Source organism: Dromaius novaehollandiae, chromosome 5 (assembly GCF_036370855.1).
Source record: "Dromaius novaehollandiae isolate bDroNov1 chromosome 5, bDroNov1.hap1, whole genome shotgun sequence".
Classification (NCBI taxonomy): domain Eukaryota; kingdom Metazoa; phylum Chordata; class Aves; order Casuariiformes; family Dromaiidae; genus Dromaius; species Dromaius novaehollandiae.
This window is the reverse complement of record NC_088102.1, coordinates 45,254,736-45,277,048: the sequence shown is the minus strand read 5'-3', so window position 1 is coordinate 45,277,048 and position 22,313 is coordinate 45,254,736. Positions and strand designations below refer to the sequence as shown.

The 22,313-nt window shown below is 49.2% G+C and overlaps 2 protein-coding genes across 3 annotated transcripts in view; one reads left to right on the top strand and one right to left on the bottom strand.

Moving 5' to 3' along the window:
* Positions 1-2,597: 2,597 nt before the first annotated feature.
* ZNF408 (zinc finger protein 408) lies at positions 2,598-11,832 on the bottom strand. The gene is made up of 4 exons (XM_064512676.1): positions 11,503-11,832; positions 11,141-11,430; positions 6,530-10,256; positions 2,598-5,132 (listed from the first exon to the last, which is right to left on the bottom strand). Exons 1-3 carry the CDS (start codon positions 11,757-11,759, stop codon positions 8,338-8,340), a joined length of 2,466 nt encoding a protein of 821 aa, XP_064368746.1. The 5' UTR covers positions 11,760-11,832; the 3' UTR covers positions 2,598-5,132; positions 6,530-8,337.
* Positions 11,796-22,313, top strand: part of ARHGAP1 (Rho GTPase activating protein 1) — a 26,271-nt gene continuing 15,753 nt past the window's right edge. For both annotated transcript variants that reach the window (XM_064512680.1, XM_064512679.1), the window contains exons 1-3: positions 11,796-11,921; positions 16,790-16,973; positions 17,674-17,766. In XM_064512680.1, the coding sequence (XP_064368750.1) occupies positions 16,835-16,973; positions 17,674-17,766 (232 nt within the window). In that variant the 5' untranslated portion in view covers positions 11,796-11,921; positions 16,790-16,834. The remainder of the gene's footprint in view (positions 11,922-16,789; positions 16,974-17,673; positions 17,767-22,313) is intronic.

Here is a 22,313-nt window from a genome sequence, read left to right as displayed (position 1 = left end):
GCTCCAGAGGTCATGGTGTGTCAGGGACAGTGGGGCTGAGGCTCCTCTTTATCCCTCCTCTCTTGGCTTCTTTCCTTTCCTTTCCCTCACAGCATCTTCCTTTTCATACTTTGCTGGCAGAAACTACACCATAACACGCACACAAAAATCTCTGGAGGCCTGCCCCTGCCCCTGCTATGGGACTAGAGTTAGTATCCCATTTCATAGCAGGCAAGAGGGCATGAGGAGCAAGAGGACAAGCTTGTCCCAGGTTACAGGGAGAATTTGGATTGGAGAAGTCTCTGCCAGCTCATGGCCACCCCTACCAGAGCAGCTCACTCTGCTCATCCCAGGGCTCTTCACAGGATCACTGCCTCCCCACCATGCTGGCTTGGTTCCCCACAGCTGAATCTCCTCAGAGGCTGGACTCTTTAGTAGCCTCATGCTTAGTAAGACTGGGAGAGCTTAGCCAATCCCAGTCCTCTTTTTAGCTACAAGCCCACCCTTCCCCTTCAGAGTCCAGTTGTCTTTTCTCCCTGCAGTTATCAGCAAGCTCAACCACAGCTATTTTTGGCACTGGAATAGTCTGGAACTGCTAGCTTGCCTCCGCCTTCTCCTCCCTCACCCGTGCTAAGGAGCAGGAGGAGTGTCTGCTGCTATAGTCCTTGTGGAATTTAAATATTTTTCGCAGTTAGGTCAGCAAGGCCATTTTCTGTGCATACTTCCCACTGCATTAAGACTCCCAGAAGGAGGGTGAGGCAGGGTGAAGTTTGGCCTCTTGTTTTTTTTCCCACACCAGTGGAACACACTAAAATGAATCCAAAAGGAAAGAGAAGCACTGTCAAGCAAGGAACATGCAAACCCAAAACAGCCAGGAAAACAAGGGCTTCCAGGAATAGGGAGGCAGGACTAGCTTGGGTGTCATGACATCAGCTAACAAATAAACTATGAACTGGGCTACCAGACCAGGGAAAGCTCTAGCGATTCCTATGACAAGCAAAAAATGGCACTGTTTTCTCACTGTGAGGGTAGTCCCAGGAACTGCCACATGGCACAAAAGTGCTTTCTGCCAGCAGGGAGCATGTTTTGTGCTGTGCCTCCGTGCAGCAGATATAACCGTAATGTTTATCTCCATAGTGGATGTGCAAATATTAGCATTAGGGTAGCTGAGGAATGACTCTCTGGCCACTGGTACAAAGAGCAGTTGCACAGCCCCCCCCCCCCCCCCCCCCTTGTCTAAGAGTGTTCCCTGTTTCCATCCTCCCCCACCTGACTTTGGAGAGAAATTTTTAGGAATGGCTGAGATGACCTAGGTGGAGGAGTGTGTTTGTGCAGGATTAACTACAAGCTTAGAAACACCCTGTTTTACTTTGCATGAGGGAAGCAGCTCTGTGGAAGGAGGATTACACAGGCAGGGACTGCTGTGAGGCTGGGGCAAGAAGGAGGCATCAGTGCACAAACGGAGTTTTCTGAACAGCAATGAAATCAGGGCCACTGCCATCCCCTGTCCCACATAGTGGTCACCACTGCTCCTCTGCATGGGAGAAGGCACAAACAGCCCCGCACTTCTGGAGGCCCCACCGGCAGCCAGAGGGCCTTACTCAGCTCACAGGAGAGCAGAGGATAGCAGCAATGACAGTTTATTCTCTATGTGACAATTTGGTTTTCAGCTCATGTTGCAGGTGGGACAAGTGACCTCAGGACTGAGGCATGATTGAGCAAGCCCATACGGATGTGAATGCAGGGCACAGAAATATTGTTACAGTAGGAAAGGTACGCAGGCTCTGTATTCGTTAGAATACTGTTTATTGTGGATAACACAAGAAAGAGAAAGGGGATAGCGTAGATAATCTTACATCTGTCTAGATGCTGGGAAACCTAAGTAGTGTGCAGCATTGGATGGACAGGCAGGCACACTGCATAGATCCCATCCATGGTGAGGTTCAATGGCATTGCAGCCTTAACAGTTTTTATCGGATGTTCTTAGAAGTAAACAGCTGTATTCATCATTTCTACTGTTGAGCAAAAGGATGTTCACATGAAAACATACTGCTTCACTTTTACATAGAGGCAAGACCATGCCAATGGCATCACCAGGTACCAAGCAGGAGCTGCTTACAGGTTCCTCTGTTGCAGTTAGCCAGCTAAGCTCTCCTGCAGGCGAGTGATAAGTGCAGCTCAGCACAGCACAGGCCTGCGCCTGCCTCAGGTCAACCATTAGGTGGATCCCTAACTCCTCGGTGTGCTATGGTCTTCCGGCTAGGCCAACGTCACTCCACTCCGTGATCCGTGATCCGCACAGATGGCCTTCCCTGAAGATACTGTAGTTTCCAGGTTACATCAGTAAGCTATTTGGTTGCTAGAAAGACTCTTATCTACAAAGAGATTACTACAATTAATAATACAGGTGTAGCAACAAGTGAAACTAATATTGTGTGGGAGAAGGGGTGTAGAACAGCAGTAGTACTGGAACTAAAACCACCGACAATGTCCCCCCATTGGGCAGTAGCAGCACTAGCTACTTGCCTTGCAGTCTGGATGATGTGTTGATTCTGATGTAACGCTTGTATTGCTACACCATCAGGCTGCTTTTCAGTTTTCCTTGATGCTTGTATGTCATTCCCATGCTGTCCAACGAAGAAGGGCTTTCCAGTGTTGCCAAGTCCCCTTCCACGTGTTGACGTTCTTCAGCGTCAGTGGTGACGGCCAGTGAGGCACATACAGGAAGACAGAGGTATTCCTGGGCATCTGTTCTACAGGTAATACTTTGCACATGGAGCCTGTAGCCTGATGTATTAATTAATTTAGCTGCTGTAACTTCTGGCACTGTACTTCAGATCCAGCGTTAATGTTTTTTTCTTAACACTTTTGTGAGGCCTTTCCATCTGGCCAGTGCTTTTGGGTAGCCTTCAGGCTCTGATTTTTCCACCCCTTGGAGTGTGTTGACCCGCTGTAACAGGGGTCACTGTGGTTAATATGCTGACTATCCAGCAAAACCTCAATCCTCCCATGAATGCAGGTAGTTGGCCTTGCAGATACGCACCTCCCAGCTCAGAGGCCACCTCCGCACTGGCCTCAGGGGCTCCTGGAGCAGGTGGGGCTGTCCCCCAGCAGGGTGGTGTAATTGGCAGGAGGTGCTTGTAGTTAGGCCTACAGTTAGGCCTCTCACAGGAGGGTTTATGTGAGCTTGCCAGCAATTCATCCCTCCCCACACTGTGCAGCACCTTTTGTAAATGTGTAAGGTGATGCTCAAATCCACATAGATATGTATATGGCATAATTTACATAGTTCAGTATCGGTAAGATTGGAATGGGATCCCCTTAGTTTTTTGTTACCTATTGAAGATCATATCAACAAAAGATTGTTATTAATAGTTATCTTTGTTCTGAAAGATGCAAGTTTTCCCTTCATAGGAGCTTTCAATATACTCAGTGACACTTTTTTTTCATTTCTTCATCTCTTGGTCTTCTCTAGAATAAATAGACAAACTTTAGCTTAAATCAGCAGTTGTTATATGTACGCATAGATTTTACTATCTTCTTCTCTTTCTTTCCTTCAAACGGAAAACATTAGCACCTACTTAGGATCATGCATTATATACAATTCACTTTCAGAAACACTAGAATACTGGTTATCAGATAGTATGAGTATTCTCTAATACTGTCTATGCTATCTTCCTTTTATGTGACTTTTATACTGGTTCCATGATTCAGTCTGTTTCTTAAACACTTTTATTTAAGAAAAACATTACTGAATCTGACAATTCTATCACTGAGTCTGGCTCTTTCCTTTCAAGATGCTCTTCTTAAGAGGATCACCCAGTCAAACAGAACAAGGAGACCTAGCAAGGCCGTTAGGGTGTTATAGTTTGGCTTTAACTGTAACTGTTCAAACTGTTTCTCTTAAAATTACTCAAAGTTACATCCATCTATTCATTAAACTTAAGTATTTCTTTACATTGATTTTGCTGTATAATCAGATATTTTTACTACATCTTGGGACCGTTTCCTGCCACTTCTGGTTTCTTGTAACAGTGTTCGTAACTAGAACTGCTGGCTCTTCACATGATAGGCCTTTTCTTGTTTTGTAGCTGTGCATCTAGGCTTCTTATTTGTTTCTCACATTCCTGTGATTAGCCTCTGCAACAGGACAGTGTGCATCTGCTATCACATCTCCAGGGTCTTTGACTTTCAGCCCTCAAACATTTAACTCTTGTGTCTCTGCTCATCATTCCTGTAAGCAACTTTTTATCTTTCCTTTTCTTCCTGCATTTACCCCATGAGTAATAGATGTTATTTTCCTTTCATAGAATAATAAAGATTTGTACCTTTTTTCCTCCTAAAGGCATGGTTTTCAACCCAGTTGGGAGTTTTGATGCTTTGCCCCACATACATTGACTTTTTTTTTTCAAGTGAGGAAATTCTTTTGCAATTGTTTATTTCTCGTGTAACCTTTTTTTCCAACTGCCAGGGAACAGCATATAGAGGATTTGGCTTTAGCCTATTTTCTTGGGCCTTTGTCTGCTCTGTGACCAATACACATTGCTGGTTTAAAAGCTGGGATGTTTCTGAATATGCTCTTGAAGTGAGTTACATTGTTTGATCAGCAATTTTAACACTTTGGGTACATTTGCAAAAGGATGAATCCCCCATACTCTCACCCAGGGGCTCTGTCCCCAAGGATCTGGGAATGCTCACAGCTCAACTGTCACAGAGCAGCCAAGCAGGGAGGACTTATGGACCCAGGGAATTGCCCCCCTCCCCTTGCAGCCAGCTGCTGCCTTTTCATTCAAACACCTTGGTCAGGTTTAAGGTAGTTTATGAGTTGGTTAAAGGTCAAACCCCAGCCATGATGTGAGGGTTAAGTGTAATCATTACATTTATGTGCATGCTAGATGTCCAGTGAGGCCCTGTGAACACGGAATACTGCAACCAGCCAGCAGACCTGTGCACTAGCTGCCCCAGCAGTGCAGTGGTTAGCAGCACACCAAAATCCTGGTGAAGCCCTGCCAGCACGGCAGACCCAGACCAGCTGGTTGACCCTTGTGCTTGCTGCCTGAAGGCATAAGGGTTACAGGCATGCTGGATCTCCAGTGAGGCCCCAGTTGGTGTGGCAGACCCTGATCAGCCAGCTGATCCACGCGTCCGTTGCCCTAAAAGGTAATGGTAATCAGTATTATAAAGCAGCACACTGACACACACGATCCCCTGGTGGAGGCCCCCCTAATATGAGTAGGGTTTTTACCTTACTTATTTCACACACTCACATTAGCCATTGCCCTAGTCTGCCCTGTTGTTTTTTCCTCCAGTAAATTTCAGCAATGGTCTGCAATTCTCCCTGAGTGTAACCTCGCACCAAGATCATATAATGAGGTTCCCGGGGGTGAAGATTTTGCTTTGTTCACAATTAATGGTCTCAGGTTCCAGGGTCCCAACCCTCACCTTGCACCTGCTGCTTACGAACCACAGGCTGCCTCCAGATGGCACATTAGGCAGTGTGCTCCTTTGCCAGCATTTTTTATGGCTGGGATACCTGTATTAGTTCCTCCCATGTGTTTCTGGTCTCTTGTAATTCTTCTATCTGGTCAAAGCACTCTCACACTCATTTCAAACACTTTAGTAGGAACTAAATACAATGCTAATCTTGCTGAGTTTTTCTTTTCCCATCGCATATTTTTGGGGACAAGCCAATACATCAGCTGGGGTGGGACACCCAGATAACTCCTTTTCATTTTCCCAGCTCACTAGGGAGTTCACCCAAGCCAAACACTGTGTAACTGGCCCCCATGCCTGTGCCTGGGGTCAGCCAGGCACCCGTTCTATCTTTTCCTCGCTGTTCTTTATCCAGAAAGGCATTTCTCACTGGGATCCTGCCAACTATGCCAAATGTAATGCACTGTTGCAAGTGATTGTTATGGATCCCAGTAAGAAAGGCACTCAGACTCCATAGGGGAATAATTAAAATACCATTTATTGGAGACAACATAAGAAGGAAAGAGGGCATAGCATATATATAATCTTAAATCTCTTCAGATGTTGTGACCATTGAGTTGTGCAGCACTGCATGGACCACTGCATGGCATGCTGCACAGATCCCATCCATGATGAGGTTCAATGTCGTTGTGACCTTTACAGTTTTTATAGGATGCTCTTAGACAAAAACACCTCTATCCATCATTTCTACTATCAAGCAAAAGGATATTTATATGAAAACATACTGCCTCACTTCAAGATAGAGACATGGACATGCTGGTGGTGATGGTGTCATCACCAGGCACCAAGTGGGAACTTCTCTGTTATGATTAGCCAGCTATGTTTATCTTGCAGACAAATGATCTGTGCCTGCTCAGGTCAACTGTTACATGGACCACTAACTCCTCAATGGACAAAAGTCTTCCCATTAGGCTCATGACAGGAGGTGCTTCATATGTGCTCCTATTTATTCTCTCCTATTATCTCAATAAAAAGCAGGTAGCTACAAGTCAGCAGATTAAGCAGAAAGGGCCTGGATTCTCCCCTTCCCTTCCCCCCCGATCGCCCCCTTCCTCACCTGGGTGTGCTGTGACAGGGAGCACGTGCTTGGAACACAGCACATGAGCCCGGCTCTGGTGGGAACACTTTGCAGCTGTGTCAATATTTGAAAAACTGCAAGAGTTAGGACAGGCACCAAAGAGAGCAATAGGAAGCATTTCAGCTTCAGATAAAACCCCCCCACCCCTAGCCATACACCTGTGCTCCCACTGGTCCATCTCCAGGTGCTCAGTGCAAGGACTGAGCTCATCTGTTCCCCTACTTTAAAGAGAGTAGCTGAAAATACGGACAACCAAAGGTATATCAGCTAAATTCACCTGCCACCTTGACTTCAAATCATTGTTGTGGAACTGACCCTAGCACCTCATCTACTGACTGGTTATAAAAGTTTATGGAAAAAGTTTAATGCAGAAAAGAGCAGCTATTCAGATTGTCATATTACTATGTTCATAGCACTCCAGAAGGAGACCGTGCTACTGACGAATCTCAGATGACACTATGCCTTTCTCACTCCTCATGAGCAGTGGGTGTAAAGGGCCCAGAGAAGTTAGACACCTAAACAAAACTTCTGGGGAAATGCAGATGTTGGACAGCAGAAAGATAGAGAGCAAGAATGGTTAAAATTCAAAGGCAGCAAATGAAAGCAGTGTTTGTGTAAGTGGGGGGGGGGGGGGGCAGGAAAAAAACAAAACAAAACTGTAAGATCTTGATTAGGGCTGGTATTGTTGACTTTCTCCTACAAGAAGGAGTTAACACGGCATCTGGAACTGTGCACGTTCCTCCTGAAAAAGGATCAATCTCATTCAGTATATTTCAGTTGGCAAACGAGCACTCAGTCATGAAGATGGAAAGGTGGGAAAACTGGGGTTTAGTTGTGGTGGTGCTGTCTTTTAGCTTTTGGGGGCAGTGGCAAGGAAGAAGTAGAAGAGAGGAAGCAAGGGTGTGAGAAAAGGAACATGGGTAAACAGATTAGAAATAAGAAACCTAACTTGAATGTGGAGGGGAAAGGCAGAATCTTCTGAGCATACTGAAATGAATTGTCTCTCTCAGCTGGAAACACTGAAAATTGCCCTGTACAATGCTGCTATTACTTTGAGAAATGAAGCTATCCTTTAATATTAGTTTTCAGACATACCATCCGGTTACTATAAGGCTAGGAAACCTACAGTAAGCTTAACAGGTGACAGTGGAGAAGAACACTCAGCCCTGGCTATAAGCCAGGGCTTTGCTTCTGTTGATTGTGAAAAATGCTTTTCAAAAAGCCCACAACACAGACACCTAGCAAACACTCGGGAAGCTGCTTTCCAGCAACATCTGGCATTTAGCACCACCTGCAAAGGATCAGAAATACTACTGAGTTTCAGAGTAAAGGCCCAGAAAAGTAAAAGTAGTTGAACAGCAACAGTTAAGCAGGAACAGAAAAATTTGAAAGGAAGAAATTGCCCAGAGCTGCTGCTTTTAGACTTGTCCCTGCCTTCTGCATACATTCACTGTCATTCTCTGACAATCTAGCAAAGGCAGAGCAGGGACACTGCTCGTTATAGCTGTGGGCTTTCCTCTCTAAAAAGTCTTTCCCATCATCAGCAAATGCCCTTCCTGCACCAGTCCCAGCAAGTGGCACATGTAGGCCCATACCTACAAGGGGCAGCTGCCAAAAAGACCCAGGTCTACAAGGCCAGTTACTTTTAAGCCCACTAATTCTGCCTGGGGCTGAGCCACAGGGTCTTGTTGTCACAGAGAGATAACGCAGCTAGTTTTTGTTGTTGTTTCTTTACCCTATTTTAATATTCCATACAGAATACGATCAGCCAGGGCAGGCTGTGGTAGTCAGATCCCAGTCTTGACCTCCACCACCTCCGCCACTGCTCCAAAGCCCAACCCCTCCCGGATGATGACCACGTCACTTGGCGAGCCCTCATCCTGCACAATAATGCACTTGTCGTCATGCTTGGAGATGGTAATTTCAATGATGTCCTTGGTTGATGGCAAATGTCCAGCAGGCCTCCTGTGTGCCCCAGGATCCAATGGGCTGCCTTGGGACTGGTAAGTAGCAATGCAGTGACCACTGGCTGTGATCAGCAGCTCTGCCTCATTTGCTGGCCCCGGCACCTCCACCATGAGCAAGCTGGGTTCTGCTATATCCTCCTCCTGGTGGCCCTTCCTCTGAGGCCTTTTCTGTGCTGCCTGAGGCAGGTCCGCACTGAGGGAAGCCACTGCAGTAGCCAGTTCCTCAGGGTCCTTTTCTGCCTTGTGGGTGAGCACATGGCGTGCAAGACTCTGAGGAAGGGTGTAGCCCATGCCACAGAGCTTGCATTTGTGGGGCTTGTCGGCCAGGTGGGATTTCTGGTGGCGCCGCAGCTTGGTGGCCAGGGTATAGGACTTGCCACACTGCTCACAGTGGAAGGGGCGCTCGCCTGTGTGTAAGCGCTCATGGGCACGCAGCGTGTGGGGGTCCCGCAGCGCCTTGCCGCACACTGTGCATAGGTGGGCCTCACCTGTGTGGGAGATGAGATGGCGCCGCAGTTCTGGCAGCTTAGGGAAGGCATCGCCACAGAAGCGGCACTTGTAGGGTTTCTCACCTGTGTGCAGCCGGAGGTGCTCACGCAGGTTGCTCTGCTGTCGGAAGTCCTTGCCGCAGTAGGGACAGGCGTAAGGGCGCTCCCCTGTGTGCAGGCGCATGTGGTTGCGCAAGGAGCCGGGGTTGGCCAGGTGGCGTCCGCAGATGGCACACTGGCAGCCTTTGGCACCCACTGGGCCAGGCCCAGTGGCCAGGTGGATCTTCCTGTGAATGCGGAGGGAGGGCCGGCGCGCGAAGGCCTTGCCACATTGTTCGCAGGAGAAGGGGCGCTGGCCTGTGTGCAAGACCTGGTGCTCCTGCAAGTCTCGTTTTGTGCGGTAAGCCTTGTCGCATTGGGTGCACTGGAAAGGCCGCACGCCCTGATGGGCCAGGACATGGGCCTTGAAGCTCTCCTCTGAGCTATAGCTCTTGCCACACTCTGTGCACAGGAAAGGCTTGTGGCCAGCGTGGACAAAGCGGTGCTTCTTGAGGTGGCAGAGCTGCAGGAAAGCTTTGCCACATTCCCCACAGTGGTACCTGCGCTTGCCAACAATCTCCCTCTGGGACAGAGCTTCTGCTGGGGGGCCTGGGCTGCCAGAATGACCCTCCTCCAGCTTTGCATACTCCTTCTCCTCAGGCCCATCTGGTGGGCCCTTCTCCCCATTCTCTGGGGATGCCAGTTTGGAGTCTGTGGAAGCTCTGCTCTCTTTCTTGCAAGTCTCTATGTTCTCTCCATCAGATGGAGTGGGCTGCTGGGTTTCCTGCCCAGCTCTCCTGCCACCACAGTCCTGCAGGCACTTCTGGAGCTGGCTGGTCGGAGCATGCACCTTGCACGGCTTGCTAGCCAAGCAAGCATTGAGCTGAACCCCACCTGAAGGCGACAACAGGTTCAGGTCTCCTGGACATGCCTCTCTCTGCCCCATCTCTGCTTTTTCTGCTGTGGTTCTGGGATCCACACCCTTGTCCAGTTCTTCCTTGCACCTGCTATTGGCTTTAGTGGCTGAGATGGTCTTGAGCTGCTGGTTCTCAGTCCTCAGCACTTCAGCTTGCCACAGCTCATGTTGAGGACTTCTGCTTTCCTCTTCTTCTTGCAGCCTATGGAGATGTTTGGCTGGCAGCCTCCTAACCTCAGTAGGGACATCAAGGACTGTGGTTTCATCTGCTAGCACCTTCGAGATATCAGGATTCCCTGCATAAACACAGAATATGGGGGGGAATTAACGCTGGCTGTTATTGGATAACATGATTGCTGTTGGATCAGAGAAGCAAGAACCTTGGAAAGAGACACTGCTATCCAGTAATCTTGGGGCTCTGGCATGAAAACCATCACTTCTATGACTTTTTTTTATTGGGGGAAGAGAGGGGAATCTCTATTCCCTCAGCACAGACAGTACCTATGCTCGAGACAGTATTTCCAGGGGATATAGTCATGACTACCAAGACTAAAACAGCATGGCATATTCCTTTCTTGGATGGTACTTCTTGAAGTGATGCAGAGTCAGGACAAAAGTCTTGAAGGAGTGAAGGGTTAGAAGCCAGCTCAAAACCAGCACCAAATTTGTGAGGGTCTCAAATATGGGTAAGAAATGCCAGGAAAGCACTGCTCATACTTGAAGGGCCTACTGATTCTTGTAACCATATTGTGTGAGGGAGCAGATGAGAGGGCAACCACCTCCCCCTTGAGTGAGACACTGAGGAAAACACCCTGAAAGAGGACAGCTCCCTAGGGCAGATTTCTCCATAGCAAGGTTAGTGAGATGAAGCCTATCTTTAGGCTCATCTTCATGTTTTGCCTACCACTCTGCAGGATACCATGGGCAGTATCCCTACTTCTGACAACAAACCCACGTTTCTGAGAGGAAAGGCAGCTTTGCTACCCACTTCCTTGGGAAGTGGGAGCTGTCTAGGCCGAAAAAAGCCTTCTGATTATCTCCTGAGGTTTCAAGGTCTTGGAGGACAGCCCACCGCCAGCTCTGAAGAAGCCTGGTTACGAGCCGTCTCGGGCCCAGGAAAGCGAGGCCTCTGCCTGACCCTTCCGCCGAGGCCGGGACTCGCAGCCTTCGCGGGACCTACCTGTGCCGGGTTCGGCCGCCGTCCCGCGGGGAGAGGCCCCTTCCCTCTGCTCTGCCGTCTCTGCCTCCGCTGCCAGCGGCCCCCGCGGCTTCGCCTCCCGGGGCACGGCCGTGCCCTGCGAGCGGCCCGGCGGCCTGCTCCCCTCTGCCGCCGCCGCCGCCGCCGCCTCGGGCCAGTAGAGCAGCTCGGCGCCCGCCGCGATGGGCCGCCGGGCGCGGACGTGGAGCCGCCCTCCCGCCCGCACCAGCGCCACGTTGGCCTCCTCCTCCTTCGCGCTCGGCTGCACCAGGCTGCAAGGCACGGCCGCACCGTCGGCACCGCCCCGGCCCGGCCCGGCCGCCGCGGGGCGAAGCGCTACTCACCTGCTCCAGCCGCGCCCCTCGGCCGCCGCCCGCGCCCCGCCGCCGCGCGGCCCCAGGAGCGCCCCGGCCGGCAGCGCCCGGCCCACGCACCACACGCCCATGCCCCGCGCCCGCGCCCCCGACGGCCCCAGCGCCAGCCCGGTCGGCAGGCTCCGCAGAGCCGCGCCGGCCGCCTCCCCGCTCCGCGCGTCGCCCGCGGGGCCCGGCGGGTGCCCCGGGCCGGGGCCGGGGCCGCTGGGGCCGCCGCGGCGCTGCATGCCCGGCGGAACGGCGCGAGGGGGCGGCGAGCGCGCCCGGACGGCTTCCCGTGGCGCGCGGGGCGGGCGCGTTTCCGTGGCGACGGGCGGCGCTTCCGGCGGGCGGCGGATGCTGCGGGGCAGGCGGGCGGGCGGCCGGGGCGGCGGCGCGCGGGCCGGCAGGTACCGGCGGCGGCGGGGCTGGGGCTGGGGCTGGGGCTGGGGCTGGGGCTGGGGCTGAGGCTGAGGCTGAGCTCCGGGGCGGCACCGCCGGGCGGGGGAGCGGAGCCGTCTGTGCAGGGGCGGCGGCAGGGCCCGGCTGCCCGGGCGGGGTGCGGGACCCGCGGCCTCCGCGGGCGCTGCCGGGCCCGGCCGGTGCCGGGCGGACGGGGCTGGGCGGCTAGTGCTTCCCGCGGGGGGGGGGGGTCGGCGCTGCGGGCAGCCGCTGCCCCCTCTTCTCGCGGCCCCGCGGGGCGCTGGCGGGAGGGAGGCGGCGGGGAAAACTTCGTCGTGTCAAAGGTCCGAGGCGCCGGTCTGTGGTGCAGCACCGGGGCTTGGAAAACCGGGGCTCGAAGGCCGGGAAAGTTTCCGTAACCCTTTCGTGCTGCTGGCAGGCTCGGCCCCCGCTGCGGCTGGCGCGTGGCGCTCGGCTCTGGCCCCCACTGCCTGTCCCACCTCGGGCAGCAGCCAGGCGCTGGTGGTGGCCGCAGCCGGCGTGGGGAGGCCGTGGCCTCCACGCTGGTGCCCAGCAGCCTGGCTTTTAAAGTGTCTCTCCTGCTGTTACCATGCGGTTGGCGTGTGTTATCAGAACTTTTTAAACTACGTAAATTGCTAAGCCACCTTTGAGTCTCTTATTTGAATCTGGGTTTTCACAGAAGCTCAGTCAAAGGGAATCTGAGAGGATCAGAGTTATGGTGGAGAGGAGGAGGAAAGGTGCAGTCTGCCTCCAGGGTTGTGCCTGCCCTCGTTTTCTCAAGCACAGCAATGCTGCTTGTGTAATGGGTGGGTCCTGTGTAGTGCTGATAACAACCTGTGTGCTTGTGTTGGGGCTCGGAGAGAGGAAGCTGAACTCAGCTCTTTTGCTATTTTGCTGGTTCATTCGCAAGGTTAGAGGAGGTGGATTGCTAGTCGGGATGAATTTCTGGTGGGCACAGGGATGACTTTCAGCAAAGGGTTTGAGATGGCTGGGGAAGGCATGTTTAAGAAGGTGTTACAATAACGAAGGACCAAATTGATTCCAGAAGCAATAGCGTGTCTGTCTTGATTTATCTGGTTGTTCGTGAGCCAGACGAAGGCAGCCTTACTCTTGACTCTCTGATCACTACAGGAGAGTGGTGCTTTCAGTGGTATCACTCGTTTTGATGGGAGGGAGGACTCGCACAGGGCTTTCTCGGCGAGTCCTTCTGTCCTGGGACAGGTTCACACAGAGCCTGCTTAGTTTCAAGTTGTGCTGCTAAGTAACTGGTTGCTTTTCTTGCAATGAGGAGAGGAGCCCTTCTGTGGGGCTGGGCCATGTCCAATTGGAATTAATACTTCTGATGTTGAGTTCTGATGTTGTTAGTCTTGGGGGGTTGCCATGAACATAGGCTAATTCTGTGTTTGATATTAAGACTGTAGTGAAGTGAAGTGCAGGGACTTGGCTGGTGTACAAAGAAAAACAGACATCTGTGCAAATTAACCTAGACTGGGAGGAGGTGCAGATGACAGCAGAGTCAGAAAAATAATACAACCCCAGAATTTGAATTCCTCTTGGGTCTGAGCATTGCTTGTTAATAAGTCAAGGGAGAAGAAACTACTTGGCCTTTGTAATTCTTTATTGCATGTAAGTATATGTGCAGGGCATGCTAATACAAGGATGGATGTGTTTTGATGTATAGATTTGTTTCTGAATTAATAGTACACCTAGAAGAAAAACAGAAAGTGGAAACTGCAAAGCAGGTACAGCTGAGAAATGAATGATGCAGGAGTGGCAAAACTGGAATTGCCAAAAAAAAAAAAAAAAAAATTCTGTGTGAGCAGCAGCTACCAAGACTTCATAGGTTCAGGTTGGCCATCTTCCCTGGGTAGAATCTGCTGGGATCTTGTGTAAGGAGGAGTCTCCAGCCCTGAGCTTTGGTAAAAACTGTGTTTTAAAGGACTGAGGTTTCTCTCTTTTAACTTGCAGCTGCACTCTGTCAGAAAATAAAATGGGTACACTTATGCTAAGATCCCCTAAGTTTCTTACATCTTACCTCTCCGTTCCTAAGTTTCTTACATCCTACCTCTCCATTCTGGATCTCTCTTTCTCAGTGCCTCATTATTGCTAGGCACTTAGAGGACACTGTTTCTCTAAAATGCTCGAGGGTTATCTGATGTGAGACCCTGTACTTTTGTCTTTTGCACTGTTGGAAAAGGAGTGGGGGAGATTCTGTGAAAAGCCCTTTAGAGCTCTCTGATAGCTACAGACAAGGTCACAAGAAGAACAAAAAATCTAAGAGCTCTTCTGCTCTGGATCCCTCTTCCATTAATGTTTCTGTCATGAAACACTAACCTAGAGCTAAAGAACAGAGCTGCCTGCCTGCCTGCCTGCCTGCAAAAAGCACGTGGGGATATCTGGGGAGTCTGGTCTGCCTGCCCAAAGGGTAAGGAAGAGTTTTGGCAAGTGCGTTACCCCTTGGGCTCTTTTTTCTAGTGTGGAACTGTAAGGATACGACTGACTACTTCCTTCTTCCACATGGTGCCACACTGGGATTACTCTCAGAAGTAGGCTTATGGGGAAATCCCTTGGTGCTGTCTAATAATCAGCACTTATGCCACAGGTGAAGTGCTGTAAGTTGTCTCTGAAGCCAAATTGTGATCCTTCTTGTAGTGAGAAAACTTAGCGTCTTGCCAGCCCTCTGACAGTATTGTCACTGCTCTGTAGGAACACTTGGGTTTGGTCCCTGAGCACTTTTGGACCTTGCTTTCTAAGAACTTAACACAAAAGGCACCTCCTGGGCAGCAGCTGAAACTGGGTCCTCTCTTCCCACCTGGGCCGGGAAGTCCCCGAGAGCAGGGTATGCTCAGGGGCTGACAAGAGCAGCAGACAACCCTGGGGCTGTGGATGCTTCCTCCGTGCGAACATCAGTGTGCAGCGCTGGGTTGTGGGGCTGCTGAGCTGCAGCGGAGGATACTTGAAGCACACTGAGTCATAGGAATTGGTGCCTGGTGTTACCATAGAAATCAGATCTGTTGCTAGGGGTGGGGAGTTGGTTGTCACTTGGCTCTGCTGCTGCATGGTTCCAACATGAGCTCATGGTGAAAGGGAGCCTGATTTCTTGCTCCCTGTCCCTTTGAGAACAGAGGAGGTCAAACAGCTCCCCCAGCCCTCATGGGACCGCGTATTAATTTTGCTTGGGTCTCTGGCTGGCTGGAGCTGTCAGGCCCTGTGTATTTGCTGAACTGCCTTGGTGATCCACTGCCCATATATGTCTTGCTCTTTCCTATTTTGGGGATCTCATTTCATTTGTTTTGCAATAGCTTCCAGCCATTTGGGAGCCACAGGGAAGTGGAAGCTGGTTATAAACTGGTGAGTAAGAGATAAGGGATGACAGGACACAGTAACCCTTGGAGAGATCTCTGGGGTGGGGGACAAACACTGAATATCCAATTTCCTGCCCTCTCAAAATGTACCAAAGCTCAGTGTTACCCTGAGCATGGACATGACACCTTCGGATGTTCGGTCTCTCAGAGTTTTCATTCTCTGTGCTCATATCTGTGTAGCTGTTTCATCATCATCTGCTGGATAGATGCACACATTCATGCTCTAGGGATGGAGGGGGCAAAATGTCAGCCCCCCTCCATTCTGCCCAAGAAAATAACTCCATTATGAATATAATGTTTCCACGCAAAGGCACTGTAAGTCTCCTTAGATCATCTGCAAAACAAGCACAAGCCTGCCCGAGGAGCAATGTTGCAGTGTCTTGCTGATGCAAGGTGTCATTTTTGCTTGTTTTGTTATAGTTCCTCCTGGCTTGCTGCCTGTTGGCTGCTGAATTACTGTCCTCGTGGTGATGATAATTTTGGTCTGTGTGAGCCCTCTAGATCTGCATGTTTTTCCTATCCCGTGTTTCCTTGCTTATTTCCAGGACACTGATGTTAGATGATGGTAGCTGTTTCCTAGGGGACTTCCCTAAGAGTCGGTACCCTTAGGAGGTGCTGTGTGCTGTGCTAGCTCAGTCCTGGGTTTGACGTGTGTACTGCTCCAAGCGAGAGCGAGAAATATTTGCAAACAACAGCAAACACAATGAATGCTCTATTGTTTCCTGGACCGTCTTAATTCCTTGGTCTCCTCAGCATTTTGGCATGCTTGGTGAAAAGTGCTTGTTCTAGCAATATAGCTTTAATATAAGAGATTATCCCTGTGCTGCTTGCTATCATGTAGAAGAAAGGATTTGCTGGGTGATGCTGAAAGGAGATCTGGGTTGTCTGTGTGTTGTTTTCCCTGTCTTACTGGCTCAGCCTCTGAAATCTTGTTTTAAGAAGCTCTGAGTTACTCACTTCTGTGTTCAGATCCCAGCACGCTGAAGCACCCATTTTGCTGCTGCTGAGAGCTCTGGCCCTCTCTTATGGTGGGGGGTGGTGATTCCTGGGAAAGCTTCCAGCACTGGGCACAACTGTGGAAACAGCTGGGCTTTGTGCCAGCCCTTTGAGGGGGAAGGGGAGCCGATAGCTGGTACAGGGAGCGTATCAGGCGGGGGCTGGCGTAGCCTGTCGCCTTCCTCTGCTTCTTGCTACTGCTCCCATTTCAGGAGAGAACCTAATCTGGACACAGGTGTGGCCAAGCAGAGACTCACTGAGGGTTGATACAGGCTCCTGATGGAGCCTATGGGAAAGAATGTGACATGTGTTAGTGCTTCTGGCTTTGGAGGAGGGGGAGTTTATGCCTTTCTGCCTTGAGGGGAAGGGGAAGAATGACCTCTGAAGAGCTAAAGGTATGTTATGGGAAGCTTTTGGAGAGATCAGTGAAGAGAAGAAGAGCTTCAGGGAGGGAAACAGTGTGATCTCAGTGTCTGACCTAGCAACCTCTGCAGTATTCCTTCTAGACTCTGCAAAACAAACTGCAGTATTTGGGGACCATGGCCACAGACCCGCTGTCAGAGCTTCAGGATGACCTGAATTTGGATGATACCAACCAATCCCTCAGCCAGCTCAAACTGGCCTCCATAGATGATAAGGACTGGCCAGTGGATGAAGTCCCTGCTTTCCCCAAATCAGGTGAGTATTCCTGCTTGCTTAGGGTCTGGGTTTAGGCCAAAAAGAAATCATTTATCCTGTAACACCACGACCGTATCTACATATACAAAGAGTCCCAGCTCCATTTGAAAGTTTGTTGATACATTAATGTTGCACCACACCCAAATGAATTAGCCCTGCCATTGAACAGCTAAAAAAAACTAAACTAAAAAATCAACGTCAGCTGATATTAATATACTCTTGTCAGTCCAGGGGCTGGCTGCACTTTGATGCTGACAGTACAGACATGCTGTAAGTCCTTGAGTGTCCTCTGTTATGGTCTCTTGCAAGATAGCTTGGTCTTCCTGGTTGGAAAGGTCTTGGACTTCCATGTGGGAGGTGGGACTGGAGATCTGAGTTGTTGTTGTGAAAGCCTGCAGGAACCAGACAAACACTATTCTGTGGACTGTGTTGCCCAAAGAGATCAAGAGAGTTAGCCCCAAGGCATTGGACAGCCATCCATCAAGGGAGGATGTTAAGGTCCTCCTGCTCTAAGCAGCCATGGTGGTGACCTTGGCACTTAGAATTTTGGAGGCAGGTTTCCAGAGTGGCTGGGTTCATACGTGAGTACCCCCACGTTGTGGAGCCATTTGTTCCCAGCCCTCTATCTCTGTTGCTCTGCCCCTTGCCAAGGTGCTCTACATCCCTTCTGCTAATTGTTTATTCCTTGTGTTTTGTGCAGAGGACTCCAAAGGCTCTCCTGAGCCTGTCACTCACCTGCGGTGGGATGATCCCTACTATGATATCGCCAGGCACCACATCGTGGAAGTAGCAGGTAAGGCTCTTTTCTCTCTGTTTCCTCTCATGATGTTTTTGCAGATGGGGTCAGGAAGGGCCTTGTTAATGGTGCTGTGGAGGCATCTGCTGTATGCCAGGCCCAAGCGGCAAGGACAGCTGGCATTGTAAGGAGAAGGAGCACCAAACTTCTTGAATGTTTGCGTTAATTTTCCATTGATCTTGATTCGACTTGCATTCTTTCGTGGGTCTTGCTGTCTTGATTATATTATTAGTGGGGCTCAGTTGCTTTAGCTGAAGTGTTTTAGATGTAGCTCTTGGCTATATCCTCAGTGGAAGATGTGGATTCTGCATGATAATGCCACAGAAATTATCTAGTTATGCAGTACGGTTGCAAGCTCCTCAGCTGACTGAGTAATCCACAGTAGGCTTAGCAGCTGACTATTATGTCCGAATGACCAGAGCTTACCATCCTATCCCTATACAGCATTTTTGAGAAGTCTGGAATGAGGGGACTATGCACAAGGCCCACTGCAAGGAAGGAGCTGATCATTCCGTGAACTGTGAATCACAAGCATGCTGATTTCTTCCTTGTGGTTGTCTTGTAAATATTATTTTAATTATATTAACCTTTGGCAAGTTACTTCCAGGAGCTCCTTTGTGTTGCTGTGGTAAGGCTGAGAGAAGGTAATTCTGGTTCGTTCTGTGTGCCCTGTTACAAAAAGCCACTTCAAGCTGTTGTGACTTGATTCACACTTCCTCCTTGATTATCTATAGCCATCTCCTGCCTTTTGTATGTACCCTGGTCCCTGCCCGACATGTGAAGTTCAAGAGAAGCAGAGTCGTAAGCTGGAGTCCTTTTGATTAGAGGTCGTTCTGCAGTAGGGTTTGACTGGAGAGGGAAGATTCTCAGGCAGTTGCCTTGGTAAGAGTTGTCCTGACACTGTTCTTTCCTTGGCTGTCACCTAATATAAGGTTTCTTTCTCCTGACCTCTCAAATTACATCTTTTAGGAACACAGTGATAATGGTAAATTCAAAACTTCATTCTTATTTGTCTCTCTGTGCCTTGGCTGCTCAGAATGACAGGCGAGTTGTTCAGCCTTTGGGCCCCTGTGCCTTTTAAATTCTCTTTTTAGTGCTTTGATTCACAAATGTATTAGTAACCTTCTTTTCCATGGAGCTTTCAGGAACCCCAGTTCCAGGACCAGAGTTGATATGGCTCTGCACCTTGTTCTCCCTACTGCTGAAATTGGGATGAGGCAGATGTGTGGACTCTGCTATGTCAGTGATAATAACTAGAATATTTGGAATGAAAATGACAGAGGTAACCATTGTTTCTGAACTTTGGGGGCTGATGAGTTAAATGATACTTCTGTTCACTTCAGAAAAAGCCTAAGCACTTAGCAGACAGCTTAGATCAGAGCCATTGATAAGACTGGAATGTCGCCTGAACCAGGGACACACTTTGTGCGCTACCTTCTGAGGTAAGCACCAGTCTTTCTGTGGAACCGCTATTCCAAGGTAACAATGTTTTTTTACAAGCTCTCTGAGCAGAGTATCACTGAGATGTGTCTAGTGCTGCTGTTGGAAAGCAGCCATTTGACACAGATGTCTAGGGTAGTAAAGGAAGAACTTTCTACCTTCCTGAAAGGATTTCAGGAGGGTATGATGGCTGACTGGAAGGTATGGCTGTGTTATGAAAGAAATTTCTTCCCCATCATGGCTTAAATTTGTGTTTCTGGTGAGTTGTCCATCCCTTTCATGCATCTCTTTAAAAAGCCTTTCATAGAAGCATCTGCTGTTGGCTACTACTGACTGTTTTTCACCAATTTTATTTATGTAAAATCTTGTGAGTGTCTCCCACCCAGAAGGTGGTGCGATGCCTTTCTAGGGCAGGGAAGACCTAGTAGCACAGCTCCAGATAGTGATGACATATAGTTTTGAGGCTCATTGGTGTCTTGTCTCCTGGAAGCAGGATTTATGAAGTTGATCAAAGGGGCCTGAATCATAATCTGTGCTCTGAGTGAGTTTTTTCAGTTTTCTTGGACAGTAATTAATAATGTTAACTGTTCAGAGAATCAGACAGGTGGTGCTTTCTGGGCTATTGTAGGAGGCAAACAATCTGTGAAAATCTGGAAAAATCCTATCAGAAGTAGCCTGGGTGATTAAAATTGATCTGTTTGGATCCGACTCTGCTGACAAGTTATGCTTTGGGTGCAAGGAAAGCTCTCCGCACTGAGCCTGAAAGGAGCGTCCTCACCCTGCCTCTCTTGTACATAGTAGCAAATGGCAGCAGATCAAGTGTAGTTTTATTCAATCTGCTGTTATTATGATCTTTTACTTCCTAGTCCTTCCCTGCCCAGCACTTCAGGGCAGAAAGCATATGGGTAATTCTGTCTGTGTCTTCCCTGAAATATATTCTGGGATGCTGATGCTATTTTGAGCCAAAAGCAGAAGGCTGATTCCCAACCTCGGACTGAGCTCCGTGAGCCCAGAGTTATCCTGTGCGGTCAGAATAGTAATTGTTTCTTGAGGGATGGGTGCACAGTGTTAATAGACAATAGCTTATTAAAAACCCAGTTATGAGTACAAAAAGTTAGTACACACATTTTCTAGCTAAACTTTAATTTGTGATTCAATGCAAGGCATATTGGATTTGAATATCCTTGCTATCTGGCCCACAGAGGAAGGAAATTACTCAAAAACATGTTGCAGAATTTCCCTGAAAATAGGTTTCTTTGTTTTGTTTTCCACTTCAAAATAGTACAGTGGTCTCATGGGGACTCTCCTTTGTGCTCTACGCTCCTATCTCATCTGAGGGCTTGATCTTTGTGGAATATGCTGTCCGTGGTGCACTGCTTTTTGTCTGCTGCTAAGGAGCAGCCGTGTCATTGCTGTCCCTCGTGGTGGGGGAAGATGGAGGCATAAGGCTCTCAGATCCCCCCACCCCAGACCACAGTTCCAAGAGGTTACCATGCCACTGTTATGAATCAGAATAGTTTAGTATGGGATGCCTTCTTTTGGTTCTGGGATTCAGTTTCCAAAAAATGCACAAAATAATCTTATTCTGGACTTTCTGACTTGCCTTACGGTGCGTGTTTCTGGAATATCTTATGTTGGCCCTGGAGAGGTCTCTGCGTGGGTGTGCTGTTCTGGACTCTGAGTTCCTCTTGTTGTGGGCATTGTAGCAGACAAATTTGTCTGTATGCATGGCTAGAATTTGGAGCACAGGCGGCTCGATTTCACTGTACACACCACTTCTGTAGTGTGGCTTTTTTTTTACTTGCTCACATCATGTGGCATTGGAGGAAACACAGGCTTGTGGTTGAAAGCTACTGAGGAACTACCCCAAACTTCAGTTAAGTTTAAGAGTTTCTGTATCCTGCTGCTAGTTTTTATATGGCAAAGGTGCTGCTTCTGTCTCCTTGGGGACTGTGGCAAACTACAGTGCAACAGAATCTGAATTGCGATGATATGGTAGATGGTTAGTAACAGTCTGAAGGAGGTATCTGGAGATGCCAATTCCTACAGGAAGTCTGGGGATATATCGAAAGATCAGGGCTCTTGAACAGCTCCTTGGTGGTGTGTTGTTCCTTGCTTATTCTTTTGCCCAGTCAGAAATACTGATCTTACCTTTGCAATCAGCATGCAAAGCTGTAGCTATGAGGTGCATCAGAATTCCCATTTTCCCCAGTAAGTGCGGAAATTCTGAAGGGAATTCTCCCTTTTGGAAATTGTCGAGAAAGTAGCTATTGCCATTTACTTAAGCTATGTAGTCCCTGCCCAATGACATCAAAGCACTGCTGAGAAACATGCTGAGCATGTTTCTGCTAGTTTGTTTGTGGGAAATCTGCTGCCTCTCACCATTAACTGGCAGTTTGTAGGGCTGTGCCCTTGCAGAGAAGGCTCGATGCTGGGGTATCGTAAGATTTGCTGCTGTCAAAGAGGAAAAGCAGAGGGTAGAGCTGGGGGTGTCCCTTCTTGGGTATTACTGGATTGCACTCCAGCAATTTTGATGGTGACTCTTTTTTTGGTGTCTGGTACCAAACTTGCTTTAAAAAGCATTGTGGCTGGCTGTTGTTGGTGCCATCCCGTACGCCTGCTGGTGACAAACTTGTGGCTAATGCTGATGATTTGCTGCTGTCTCTAATGAGTGACATGGGAAAATCAATCAGTCCAGGAGCACTGGTAGCTGCTGTTTCACCAAAGGAGCAAAGGCTGAAGCTGCAGACAAAACTTCTGTTGAAAGTATGTTGTGGTGTGTTTTTGGTGTCTAGCTGGGTCTGCAGAGGCCTCTTAACCATGCTCCCCTCCGGTATGGTATGTTATTATTGTCTCCATTAACACAAGATGCCTGCATTTCTGCTGCATTTGGATGTACTTTCTGGCTTTGGTGATATTTATTTATTTATTTATTTATTTTAGAGTATTGGTATGGTACAGTTTGAGTTGCTGCTGGTGAACTGGGCCCTCTCAAAGGAAGCCCAGCTTGTGCCCCATTTTTTGACAAGCGCGATCAAGGGAACTGAGAGTTTCTAAAATAGCCCTGCTCTAAGCAGTCCCCTATAGGTCTTAATAGACAGTTG